General features: G+C 39.1%; 2 protein-coding genes and 1 pseudogene across 3 annotated transcripts in view; 1 reads left to right on the forward strand and 2 right to left on the reverse strand.

The window, feature by feature from the left end:
* The window catches only part of mrpl40 (mitochondrial ribosomal protein L40), a 135,689-nt gene that overhangs the window by 17,578 nt on the left and 105,278 nt on the right, over positions 1-12,833 (reverse strand). The gene's annotated exons all lie outside the window — the stretch shown is intronic.
* rpl6 (ribosomal protein L6) lies at positions 1,264-7,391 on the forward strand. Its single transcript, XM_067412803.1, has 6 exons — positions 1,264-1,450; positions 1,531-1,647; positions 3,220-3,363; positions 4,008-4,056; positions 6,910-7,094; positions 7,211-7,391. Exons 1-6 carry the CDS (start codon positions 1,286-1,288, stop codon positions 7,361-7,363), a joined length of 813 nt encoding a protein of 270 aa, XP_067268904.1. The 5' UTR covers positions 1,264-1,285; the 3' UTR covers positions 7,364-7,391.
* LOC137038322 (dynein light chain 1, cytoplasmic-like) lies at positions 9,475-12,810 on the reverse strand (annotated as a pseudogene).

The following is a 12,833-nucleotide window of genomic DNA, read 5'->3' on the forward strand; positions in this document are numbered from 1 at the left end:
CACACACACACACACACACACACACACACACATATATATATATATATATATATATATATATATATATATATATATATAAAATATATAATTTACCTTAAAATACACAATATATAGAATAATATATGCAAATTTAACTGTACGACAATTTATTTGCATTGAGGGCAGCAAAATATACACGATAAACATTTGGCCTTTTATTTCTAATTGCTGCTTTATTGCTTTAATTCACTCCTACAACATACAAATGTACAAATTGCGCCAATTTCACAAGACACAATAGCATTTCTAAGGCTTTAGTTTAAAGTATTTACATCCCTCGCCCGATGAGCGGCACTCGCGCGTCCGCCATGTGGCCAAACGAAGCGCCTGTGCCTTTAAGAGCAGAACGTGACGGGAAAAGCGTAACACGTCACGACTATATATGCGTCAAATGCCCGGATGTCGGTCTTTTTTTCTAGCTGAAGGTAATTGCTGCTTTCGTGTCTGTTTTGTCCAAGTACAATCTGAATTAATCCGAATCATCAGCGTCTAATATTTTACTCTGCATCATGTAGGAATGTTTTAATACACATATAGTGCTAGTAGCTGTGAATATTAGTGGATGTGATGTATGTTTTAACGTACGTTATGAATGTTCGGCGCGCGCTGAGGCCTGACACCCGGTGCATGTGAACTTAATGGGATTTCTGTGTTTATTTTAATATTAAAGATCATAAAATCATATGTTACGGCTTGTCATGTGAATAGAGCGTTAAATAGACTCCATAGGGACGGTTGTTAACGTATGTATGCGTTTATGTTGGTACTTTAGCTTGTTAGCAATGCTACAACTGGTCACGTTGGGTTGCTGCAGTAACAACATGCTTTTATATGTTTAAATATGGATGTGTGTATAGTTATTTATGTGTGTGTGTGTGTGTGTATATATATATATATATATATATATATATATATATAAAAATAAATATGTACGTGTGTGTGTATATATATATATATATATATATATATATATATATATATATACATATACACACACACACATACATATACACACTCATACATGCATCCTATATGCACTAGTTAAGAAATGCTTCATGTAAATTACTGTCTAATTTAGAAGCCAAATTCTGTTTTTGAGAATGAGTTAGTAAAATAGCTGAAGTTGAGTTGTCATGTTAAAAGTGCTTTTAAAAAATAAATAAACCGACAATTATTCTACAGCATCCCAACTATGGCTGTAAAACTTTTGCATTCCTGCATAATTTAATAACTGTTGTTTCCTCAGATGGCTGAGGGTGATAAGAAGGAGGGCGATAAGAAGAAAGTGGTTGCCCATAAGCATGGCAGCCGTAACCCTGCGCTGGTCAGGGGCATCGGCCGGTATTCCCGCTCCGCCATGTTCGCTCGCAGAGCCTTGTACAAGAGGAAGACCAAAGCTCCCGTGACGAAGGTGAGCGTTCACATCTCTGCTCTAGGGTCCGTCTCGTCCCGTCATCAGGCGTTTTCTAACACTCTCTCTTGATGTTTCAGGTGGAAAAGAAAATCAAGCATAAGAAACTTAGGGAAAAGAAGCCATCCATCACCGTCAAAAAAACTGTCGGCGGAGACAAAAATGGAAGCACTCGTGTGGTCAAACGCCGCAAGATGGTGAGCCAAAGACTTAATCCAGCAGATCCCTGAGATCATTTTTTTTTAAATTATTTAACAGCTTGACCATTAAAAAATGGCTTTACATGCAGGTAAACGGTTACCCTGAAGCTTTACACACAATGTTATGTAGACTTTCTCAAAATACTTCTGTAACTTGTTTAGCCTTATTTAGTCTTGTGGAAGCTTGTTTCCACCATGGAATAAAAAATAAATGTAATTGCAACTTATTTTGCAATTCTGACTTTCCCCCCTCAGAATCGCAAGATATAAACTCGAAATTGCAAAAGGATAGGACTTTATAACTTAGAATTGTATAAACGCATTGCGAGAGAGTCACAATTATCTTAAGTTTTTATTCTGTGGTAGAAACAACCTTCCGTACAGTCTTCTCATATCTCACACAAACTTTCTGGGCTGCAAATGACTCCATTTTTGTGAATTAATACAAGCTGTCAAATATATAAACTCCCTTATTAAATAATCTGCTTCAAGAGGTCAGTTTTCGAACAAACACAACTTGTTTGAACAAAGCAGACGACGGGACAATTTAGAACAAACCAGTAAATACTAAAAGAGCATGAAACACTCAACTGTCAATAACGCTCACACATACGTATGCATTGTTGCGCTCATCTGCTTTAAATGTTAAAATAGTGGGTGAATTTATTCGCTTTTGTATTTTGCCTCCCTCCGCCATTTTACACTAGCGTGGGAAGTGCTGGTGACATCTGATGTTGGACAAACATCAGCAGGCTATCCTCGATTATGGTCTCACTGCATCGATGCAGAATCGTCCGCATTGTATGGAGCCAGATCAGCCTCAAAAACACTACATTACAAAACAAAGTTCATATATGCACAGCGCAATTCACATTTACAAAATCTGATTCATAAACTCCCAGCTAGATTTTCCCAGCATGTAACACATTAACATGATTTCAGTCGGTGGATATAAGCGCATCCAGACAGAGCGAGTGTTTTGCAGAAAGGGAGAGAATGCGTCACAAACTTGCTCTTTCTTGGCCTAACCTATAAAAGTGCTTATCTTGAATTATTTCAGTCAGACTGCATCTGTACCTGCATGAGAGGATCATACGAGCCATGAGTTTCTCGCTGATGTGTTTGCAAAACTCCTCTTCGGTTTTATTGCTTTATTTAGCAGCACAACTGACATAAAACATTCAGAATCAGAAACGTAAATGATGTTTTTACATCACTTCTAGGATTGTTGCTATTGATATATATGCCGGATTTTGTATAGTGATTGTTTTTAAGATAAAATCGTTAAATAATTGTAAGCAATGTATTGAAGTGAGACTGCTGATTACCATGAATATAGCCATTGCGGCTGATATGGCATTGAATCATAAATAAACATCACTTCTGGGGGAAAAAAACCTGATTGAATAAAGTCTTGTAAATGTGATTTACTTGTGTTGTTGGGTTATTGGTTCGCATGTAAACCTGGACAACATTTAATTTAAATAAGCTGATTTTTGTGAGTGATCAGCATACTAGTGTGTATGAGATCATGCTCATTGTTCACATCTCTCTATCCTGTGTGTCCAGCCCCGTTACTACCCCACAGAAGACGTGCGGCGTAAGCTGCGGAGCCACGGGGTCAAGGCCTTCAGTCAGCACCGGAGGAAACTGCGCAAATCCATCACCCCTGGAACGGTCCTGATCCTGCTGACCGGACGCCACCGTGGAAAGGTACGTACACACACACACACACACACACACTTGGTTTTGTGAATTGTGGGGACATTCTATAGGCTTAATGGTTTTTATACTGTACAAACCGTATTTTCTATCCTCCTACCCTGCCCCTAAACCTACCCATCACAGGAAACATTCTGCATTTTTACTTTCTCAACAAAAAAAAAACTCATCCTGATTGGTTTATAAGCATTTTGAAAAGTGGGGACATGGGTAATATCCTCATAAGTCACCCTCTTCTGTAATTCCTGTCTTACCCATGTCATTATACACGTGTCCTGATATGAAAAAACAAGCACACACACGTTCATATAAGCGGCAGTATTGTGCTCAAGTGTGACTAGTCACTTGTTTCCCACTTTAAGGAAATCTTTCCTGATTATCAGCACACTTTAGTTTCAAATATTGGGATATCATATCCAAACAAAGCTATTGTTCTTCCTGCATGCTTGTATGGCAAATCAATGAGCGAAACGCCTACATGCAAAATCCAGCGACCTGCGCAGATACTCGCTCCCACACAAACACTTGTTAACTTTATTCTGCTGAATTGGGGTGACAAGTTGCACTTGATATTTGCATTGCAAAAGAGGTTGAGCTGAGGTTATCTGCTAACAGTGAGTGTTTTTCTCCTGCAGCGTGTGGTCTTCCTCAAGCAGCTGGACACCGGCCTCCTCCTCGTCACCGGTGAGTTGATTTTCTCTAGGGCTGCACCATATATCAAAATAACATCGATATGATGTTGCTTAGTGTGATTGTTGAACCTCTCAGGCTGTGATTTTTTAAAGCGCTTGTGAAGTCAAAATTGAAGGAGAATAAATATAGGGCTATAGGGGATGGGACATGATCAGTTGATGCGTTATATAGGGTATGGGAAATTATCAGACTGTCCGTTATGGGGGATGAGAAATTATCAGACTGTCCGTTATATAGGGGATGAGAAATTATCAGACTGTCCGTTATATAGGGGATGAGAAATTATCAGACTGTCCGTTATATAGGGGATGAGAAATTATCAGACTGTCCGTTATATAGGGGATGAGGAATTATCAGACTGTCCGTTATATGGGGGATGAGAAATTATCAGACTGTCCGTTATATAGGGGATGAGAAATCGACAGACTGTCCGTTATATAGGGGGTGAGAAATTATCAGACTGTCTGTTATATAGGGGGTGAGAAATTATCAGACTGTCCGTTATATAGGGGGTGAGAAATTATCAGACTGTCCGTTATATAGGGGATGAGAAATTATCAGACTGTCCGTTATATATGGGGTGAGAAATTATCAGACTGTCCGTTATATAGGGGGTGAGAAATTATCAGACTGTCCGTTATATAGGGGATGAGAAATCATCAGACTGTCCGTTATATAGGGGATGAGAAATCATCAGACTGTCCGTTATATAGGGGATGAGAAATCATCAGACTGTCCGTTATATAGGGGGTGAGAAATCATCAGACTGTCTGTTATATAGGGGATGAGAAATTATCAGACTGTCCGTTATATAGGGGATGAGAAATTATCAGACTGTCCGTTATATAGGGGATGAGAAATTATCAGACTGTCCGTTATATAGGGGATGAGAAATTATCAGACTGTCCGTTATATAGGGGGTGAGAAATTATCAGACTGTCTGTTATATAGGGGGTGAGAAATTATCAGACTCTCCGTTATATAGGGGGTGAGAAATTATCAGACTGTCCGTTATATAGGGGGTGAGAAATCATCAGACTGTCCGTTATATAGGGGGTGAGAAATCATCAGACTGTCCGTTATATAGGGGGTGAGAAATCATCAGACTGTCCGTTATATAGGGGGTGAGAAATCATCAGACTGTCCGTTATATAGGGGGTGACTGTCCGTTAAATAGGGGGTGAGAAATAATCAGACTGTCCGTTATATAGGGGATGAGAAATTATCAGACTGTCCGTTATATAGGGGGTGAGAAATAATCAGACTGTCCGTTATATAGGGGATGATAAATTATCAGACTGTCCGTTATATAGGGGATGAGAAATTATCAGACTGTCCGTTATATAGGGGATGAGAAAGTATCAGACTATCCGTTATATAGGGGGTGAGAAATTATCAGACTGTCTGTTATATAGGGGGTGAGAAATTATCAGACTGTCTGTTATATAGGGGGTGAGAAATCATCAGACTGTCCGTTATATAGGGGGTGAGAAATTATCAGACTGTCCGTTAAATAGGGGGTGAGAAATAATCAGACTGTCCGTTATATAGGGGGTGAGAAATTATCAGACTGTCCGTTAAATAGGGGGTGAGAAATAATCAGACTGTCCGTTATATAGGGGATGAGAAATTATCAGACTCACCGTTATATAGGGGATGAGAAATTATCAGACCGTCCGTTATATAGGGGATGAGAAATTATCAGACTGTCCGTTATATAGGGGATGAGAAAGTATCAGACTGTCCGTTATATAGGGGGTGAGAAATTATCAGACTGTCTGTTATATATGGGGTGAGAAATTATCAGACTGTCCGTTATATAGGGGGTGAGAAATCATCAGACTGTCCGTTATATAGGGGGTGAGAAATCATCAGACTGTCCGTTATATAGGGGGTGAGAAATTATCAGACTGTCCGTTAAATAGGGGGTGAGAAATCATCAGACTGTCCGTTAAATAGGGGATGAGAAATTATCAGACTGTCCGTTATATAGGGGGTGAGAAATTATCAGACTGTCTGTTATATAGGGGATGAGAAATTATCAGACTGTCCGTTATATAGGGGGTGAGAAATCATCAGACTGTCTGTTATATAGGGGATGAGAAATTATCAGACTGTCTGTTATATAGGGGATGAGAAATCATCAGACTGTCTGTTATATAGGGGATGAGAAATCATCAGACTGTCTGTTATATAGGGGATGAGAAATTATCAGACTGTCTGTTATATAGGGGATGAGAAATTATCAGACTGTCCGTTATATAGGGGGTGAGAAATTATCAGACTGTCTGTTATATAGGGGGTGAGAAATCATCAGACTGTCCGTTATATAAGGGGTGAGAAATTATCAGACTGTCCGTTAAATAGGGGGTGAGAAATAATCAGACTGTCCGTTATATAGGGGGTGAGAAATTATCAGACTGAGTTATATTGGGGGTGAGAAATTATCAGACTGTCCGTTATATAGGGGATGAGAAATTATCAGACTGTCCGTTATATAGGGGATGAGAAATTATCAGACTGTCTGTTATATAGGGGATGAGAAATTATCAGACTGTCTGTTATATAGGGGATGAGGAATTATCAGACGGTCTGTTATATAGGGGATGAGGAATTATCAGACGGTCTGTTATATAGGGGATGAGGAATTATCAGACGGTCTGTTATATAGGGGATAGAAAATGATCAGATGGTGCGTTATATAGGGGATGGGAAACCGTATCAGTGGATTGGGGCTATATTGAGGATTGGGGATGAACAGACTGTGATTTTCCCAATATTGTGCTGCTCTGCTATGGAGTTTGGGGGAGTAAGTAATGGATGGCTGGCTCATGTCTCTCTCAGGTCCTCTGGTTCTGAACCGAGTGCCTCTGCGTAGAGCTCACCAGAAGTTCTGCATCGCCACAAACACCAAGGTGGATATTTCTGGCATGAAGATTCCCAGAACACTGACCGATGCTTACTTCAAGAAGAAGAAGCTGAGGAAGCCCAAGCACCAGGAGGGAGAAATCTTTGACACAGAGAAGGAGGTAAAACACTTTTTCTTCAAATCAAGTCCAGTTAACCGAGTGCTTTTGCAGGACTCTGTGCCCCCAGCCCGTGGAGAACTGAGTTTTCTGATGTTTTTGTTGTTCTGGTTTTGCAGAAGTACCAGTTGACAGAGCAGCGCAAAGCAGACCAGAAAGCAGTGGATTCTCAGCTGATCCCTCTGATCAAGAAGGTTCCTCAGCTCAAGGGATACCTGCGCTCCACATTCTCCCTGTCTAATGGAGTCTATCCACACAAACTGGTTTTCTAAAATGCAAATAAAATCTTAACCCAGATCACTTTATCTCCCTATTGCATTATTTTTTATTTATATTTTTCATATCAAATAATCATTGTTCATTTAGTAAGTTTGTGTGAAAGCCAGCGGCACACCACATTTATTGAATAAAATCTACACGGTGGTGTTCTAAAAATATCTTTGCAAATATTCCATTGCAGACAGCCTAAAATAAGTCAATTCTTGAGCAGTGGCACTTAGATTTTTTTAAAGGTCTGCTTTGAGCAGTCATCTTTAGTGGCTATTTTTAGATTTGATGATGTGGAGTGTGTTTACAACAGTATTTTTATATACACTGACCAGGCATAACAATGACCTAATAGTGTTGGTCCCCCTTTTTGCTGCCAAAACAGCCCTGACCCGTCGAGGTATGGACTCCTCTAGACCCCTGATGGTGTGCTGTGGTATCTGGCACCAAGATGTTAGTGGCAGATCTTTTAAGCCCTCTAAGTTGTGAGGTAGGGCCTCCATGGATATGACTTGTTTGTTCAGCACATCCCACAGATGCTTGATTGAGATCTGGGGAATTTGGAGGCCAAGTCAACGCCTCAAACTTGTGCTCCTCAAACCATTCCTGAAGCGTTTGTGCTTTGTGTCAGGAGCATTATCCTGCTGGAAGAGCCACAGCCACCAGAATACCGTTTCCATGAAAGGCTGAACATGGTCTCAGCAATGCTTAGGTAGGTGGAGCGTGTCAAAGTAACATCCACAAGGATGGAGGACCCAAGGTTTCCCAGCAGAACATTGCCCAAAGCATCACACTATCTCCGCCGGCTCCTTCGTCCCATAGTGCATCCTGGGGCCATATGTTCCCCAGGTAAGCCACGCACACACACCCGGCCATCCACATGATGTAAAATAAAACATGATTCCTCAGACCAGACCTTCATCCATTGGTCTGTGGTCCAGTTCTGATGCTCACGTGCCACTGTTGGTGCTTTCAGTGGTGGTTTTATATATACAAAATGTGCTGTCAAATTGTTTGATCCAAAATAAACATGTTTTCATAATGTGTGTATAATTATTTAAATATAAATACACACATGCATGTATATATTTAAGAAAATATTTTTTTATATTAATATATAGGTTTCTTAAATATGTACATGATTAAGTAAACAGAAATTAAGTAAACAAACTTTGACAGCACTAATATATTTATGTTTACATGAATGTACAAATCAACCTATTCCTAGTTGGTTATGCCTACCTTGTATCATTTATGTTCCATAAGATGCACAACTTGAATGAAATATGACTTAAATGTAGGTTTGTTGGATTAAGTGGGTCCATCCTGACTTTAGACTAAAGGAAGTTCATTCACAGCAAATTACAAAGATCTTTGTGGTTTTTAGACTACAGTTGAGGTGTAGTCATGTGCAATGACTTAATATCATGAGCCAGATGACAAAATTATTCAAATCAAAATACAATTAATAAATATTAAGTTAAAATGCTAGAGGGAAAAAAATATTTCTCCTCTCAATAACTGATTGTGTTGGGTAATGGTTGGCTTAAAAGTCAAAAAGGTTGAGAACCATAGATTTAACACCAGTCCTATCTGATACCATCCTAATGCCCGGTGCACATTGTATGATTTTGGGCTGTCCCATACAGAATATGACCAATCGTGGTGATTTCTGTGGTTGTGGTTTCTAAACGGAGGTTTATTGACTGCCTTGCAACCCAAGAGAACCTGTGAAAATTTTCTGACACTTGTCAGAAATTTCTCGTGATCATCTCACACTGTGTTTGCTTCAGATCTACAGCTACTGACTAGCCAAAACAAATGCACCATGAAATGGCGTTAAAACTTAAACCTACTTACCCTAAGCTCTAGTTGCAAAATTGGAATACCCACGTCCATTTTCTTTTTTTTTCACACCCTCCTTTTTTCAGGCAAATAAAAAATATATATATAAAGGTTCATCCTGCTCTTTTTGATTACAAGGTTTACGGCGTAGCCTACGATTCAATAAGTGTCATCATCGTACAGTCTACATACATGTGGTTCAGTGATCTGTACTGATCTTATAGGATTGCCGTAATCGCACATTAGAACCATGAACCTTCAGACACAAAACTCCAGGCAAACAGCCAAACCATTTTGCTTTAATTAAAAAAAACGTAGGTGACATAAAACGCTCAAACTGTGTATAGAAAACAAAAATAAATACAGTTGTTTCTTTATGGCATTTCCCTCCCACATGGGCGTTTTCTAAACAATAATCAGAATGAAAGGAGAAGCAGCCGAGAGAAGGCAGGTCCCAGTACAGGAATGGTTCGCCTCGTCAGTACAGTCAGTTTGTAATGGTCTGTTGAATCGCGTCGCCGTCGCTCAGCCTGATTTGAAGAGCAGGATGGCCACCTGACCCAGGTAGAAGTAGATGAAATGTTTGGTCTCGTGAGTCACGTAGCTGCCGAAGTTCCTTCCCACGATGCAATGCCAGGTAGGGTTGTACTTTTTGTCAAACTCCTGCATGGAAAGAAGACGTTTAAAGTCAATATGAATGTTTGCAAACCCATTCACTTAAAGCAAAAGACATGACTTTAATGGTTTCTTTGAAAGGAAGGGGTTGAAAAAGAAAAATGCAAAGATGCATTGCAATATTTGGAATAACTAACATCGTGCACAAGACTAAAAACATTCAGTAAACGTTAAATTTGGGTTGTCACTAATAACCTGACAATAAATTACACATGAGCACATCTTCACCGCTAAATATAAGCCTTAAAGAGTCAATGGACACCTGTAAAGTGTTCAGCCCAAATGGTGTATATTGTTATATTTCTATATTGAAATATCTGAAATCGTCAATAATTTTCAGCAGTGTCGATACACTGATATCAGCTGTTCTCTCTCTCTCTGACGGTAAACCGACACACACTTTCTCCTCTCACTCACTCGTCTCATTTGCTCTGGTTGAATAATGCTCGTATTGTGCATTATTTTACTAATTCCTAAGGGTTCGCTCTCACACCAAAAGCACACACAAACCAATGATATATATTATACTATATAAGTGGCGCACATAAAGCCTCTCAAACGACTTGCGAGTACCAAACTGAGTTATTCTTAATGGCTTATTGTGCTTAAATAGTCAGATACACACAAAACTAATTAAAAATGCCAGTCGGCGAGTATTCAGGTAAACAGGCAGTTTTGGAACGTAAACAGTTGAGAAAAAAAAAGAAGAAAAAAAAATGCATGTTGTGTAATATATTGGATCCGCGCATAAGCTCTTAAAGTGACAGTAGCTTAGTAAACCTTGCTGCTGTCTGTCATAAATGTTAATCAGACGAACACAATCATTATATTAAATAATATCCTGCCTCATCCGAGCTTTATAATGGCAGTGAATGGCGCTTGAGATTTTGAAGCCCAAAAAAGTGCATTCATTCATCATATAACTGCTCCACACGGCTTTAGGGGGTTAATAAAGGCCTTCTGAAGCGAAGCAATGCGTTTGTGTAAGAACAATATCCATATTTATAACATACACTATAATCACTGGCTTCGGGTAACAACCGTATGCGAGTCTAGCTCTGGCGAAGAGTGACCTCTGACCCGACACATGTCAATATGTCATGCGTGAGGTTAGAGGTCACGCTTCTGTTGGAAGTTATAAATAAAATAAATTATAAGTTATAAATATTAATATTTTACTTACAAAAATACATGGTTTCACAAAAGAAAAGGCCCTTATTAACCCCCGGAGCCGTGCGGAGCACATTCATGATTGATAGATGCATTTTTATGATGAATGAATGCTCTTTTATGATGGATGGATGCACTTTTATGATGGGTAGAAGCACTTTTATGATGGATAGATGTTCAACTATGATGGATAGAAGTTATTTTATGATGATAGATGTTCAATTATGATGGATTGATGCTCTTTTATGATGGATGGATGCTCTTTTATGATGGGTAGAAGCTCTTTAATGATGATAGATGCTCTTTTATTATGCATAGATGCACCTTTATGTTGGATAGATACACTTTTATAATGGATGGATGCACTTTTATGACGATAGATGGACTTTTATGATGGATTGATACACTTTTATAATGTATAGATGCAATTTCTTTGCTCTTCAAAATCTTCACCATTCACTGCCCTTATAAAGCTTAGAAGAGCCAGGATATTTTTACTATAACTCTGATTGTATTCGTCTGAAAGAATAAAGTCATACACACCTAGGATGATTTGAGGGCGAGTAAATCGTGGGATAATTTAAATTTTTAGGTAAACTATCCCTATACATGTAGTTTTCCCCGTGGCATTGAACATATTTATTTTTCAAGGTATCGAAGTTGGAAATTCCATTATTGAGTCCAAAAACTCGCGCGTTTACCTTCTTGATATAGGCAGCGATGTCCTTCTCGATGTTGTACTTCTCCAGCGCCTGTGTGGCACACTCCACAGCGTCCTGCTGCATCTCCTCGGACATGTCCGCATTCTTGATCACGGCCTTTCTGTCAGACATGGTTGTTCTGTAGCCATAAACAGAGACATTTCATGAGGAATTAATGAATTAAATCAAATCAGACAGAGAAACGCCCAAACAACACCCTGTGACGCACCCATACAGCTCTCTGCCCTGCCCCAATCAATCCCACAATCCTCAAGCATCTGCTGGTCAAACTGGTAAAGAATGGCCAGCCGTGAGAGCCAGGACTGGTGTTATGTAAAATCAGCACATGAGATGCTCCACTGCCATTATTCCATCTTTATTGCATAACATCACGTGGCATATTTTACCAGGTTACTGTTGCCATGGACACCTGAAATAAATCCTGTACTCAGCAACACAGATTCCACCAAACTTATACTTAATTTTAAATACTGTTCATATAACTTTAAATTGAATAAACCAACAGAATAGTCCTAAACTTATCAAATAAAATGTTTTCAGAGATGCGTATTTTATTAGTAGAACATACATGAATGGCGGCATGGTTATTTTTAGACATGAGGACTTCACACTTTTAAATGCGGAATGAATAAAAGACTTTTGCAGCCTTTTATTTATATTCTGATCAATCTCTTTTATTGTTATTATTATTCTATTTATGTTTAAGTCTGTAGCTGATTTAAATATAAGTGTGCAGTCAACTAGGTACAATATCGCTTACTCTGAATGGAAAAAATACTAGATATTCAGTTTTTATAGACTATTATGCAGTACAATCGGAAAAATGTAAGAGTTTTACCTTATTTATGCGCAGATTTCAGGACACAAAGAGAAAAGCGACACACTCGCAGCGTCTGTGATGCTCCCGCTGTGTGCTTGACCAAAGTAATGTAGGTGTGTAACTGCCGTTGGCTCCTCCCACTCCGGTTTTCCGAATCTGTAATTGGCCAGCTCTGCAAGAGTCTCGCTGCATTGTGTCCCTGCATTTTATTTCAGACCATCATGCATTGCGTTCAAGACGCTT

The sequence above is a fragment of the Pseudorasbora parva genome, chromosome 13, assembly GCF_024679245.1.
Source record: "Pseudorasbora parva isolate DD20220531a chromosome 13, ASM2467924v1, whole genome shotgun sequence".
In the NCBI taxonomy this organism is placed as follows: Eukaryota; Metazoa; Chordata; class Actinopteri; order Cypriniformes; family Gobionidae; genus Pseudorasbora; species Pseudorasbora parva.

Excerpts from the sequence above, each read along its gene's own strand:
- rpl6 (XM_067412803.1), top strand. The coding sequence starts at position 1,286 with ATGGCTGAGGGTGATAAGAAGGAGGGCGATAAGAAGAAAGTGGTTGCC. Across the intron at positions 1,648-3,219 it reads TGGTCAAACGCCGCAAGATG|CCCCGTTACTACCCCACAGA; the intron begins GTGAGCCAAAGA and ends CTGTGTGTCCAG. Across the intron at positions 4,057-6,909 it reads CGGCCTCCTCCTCGTCACCG|GTCCTCTGGTTCTGAACCGA; the intron begins GTGAGTTGATTT and ends TGTCTCTCTCAG.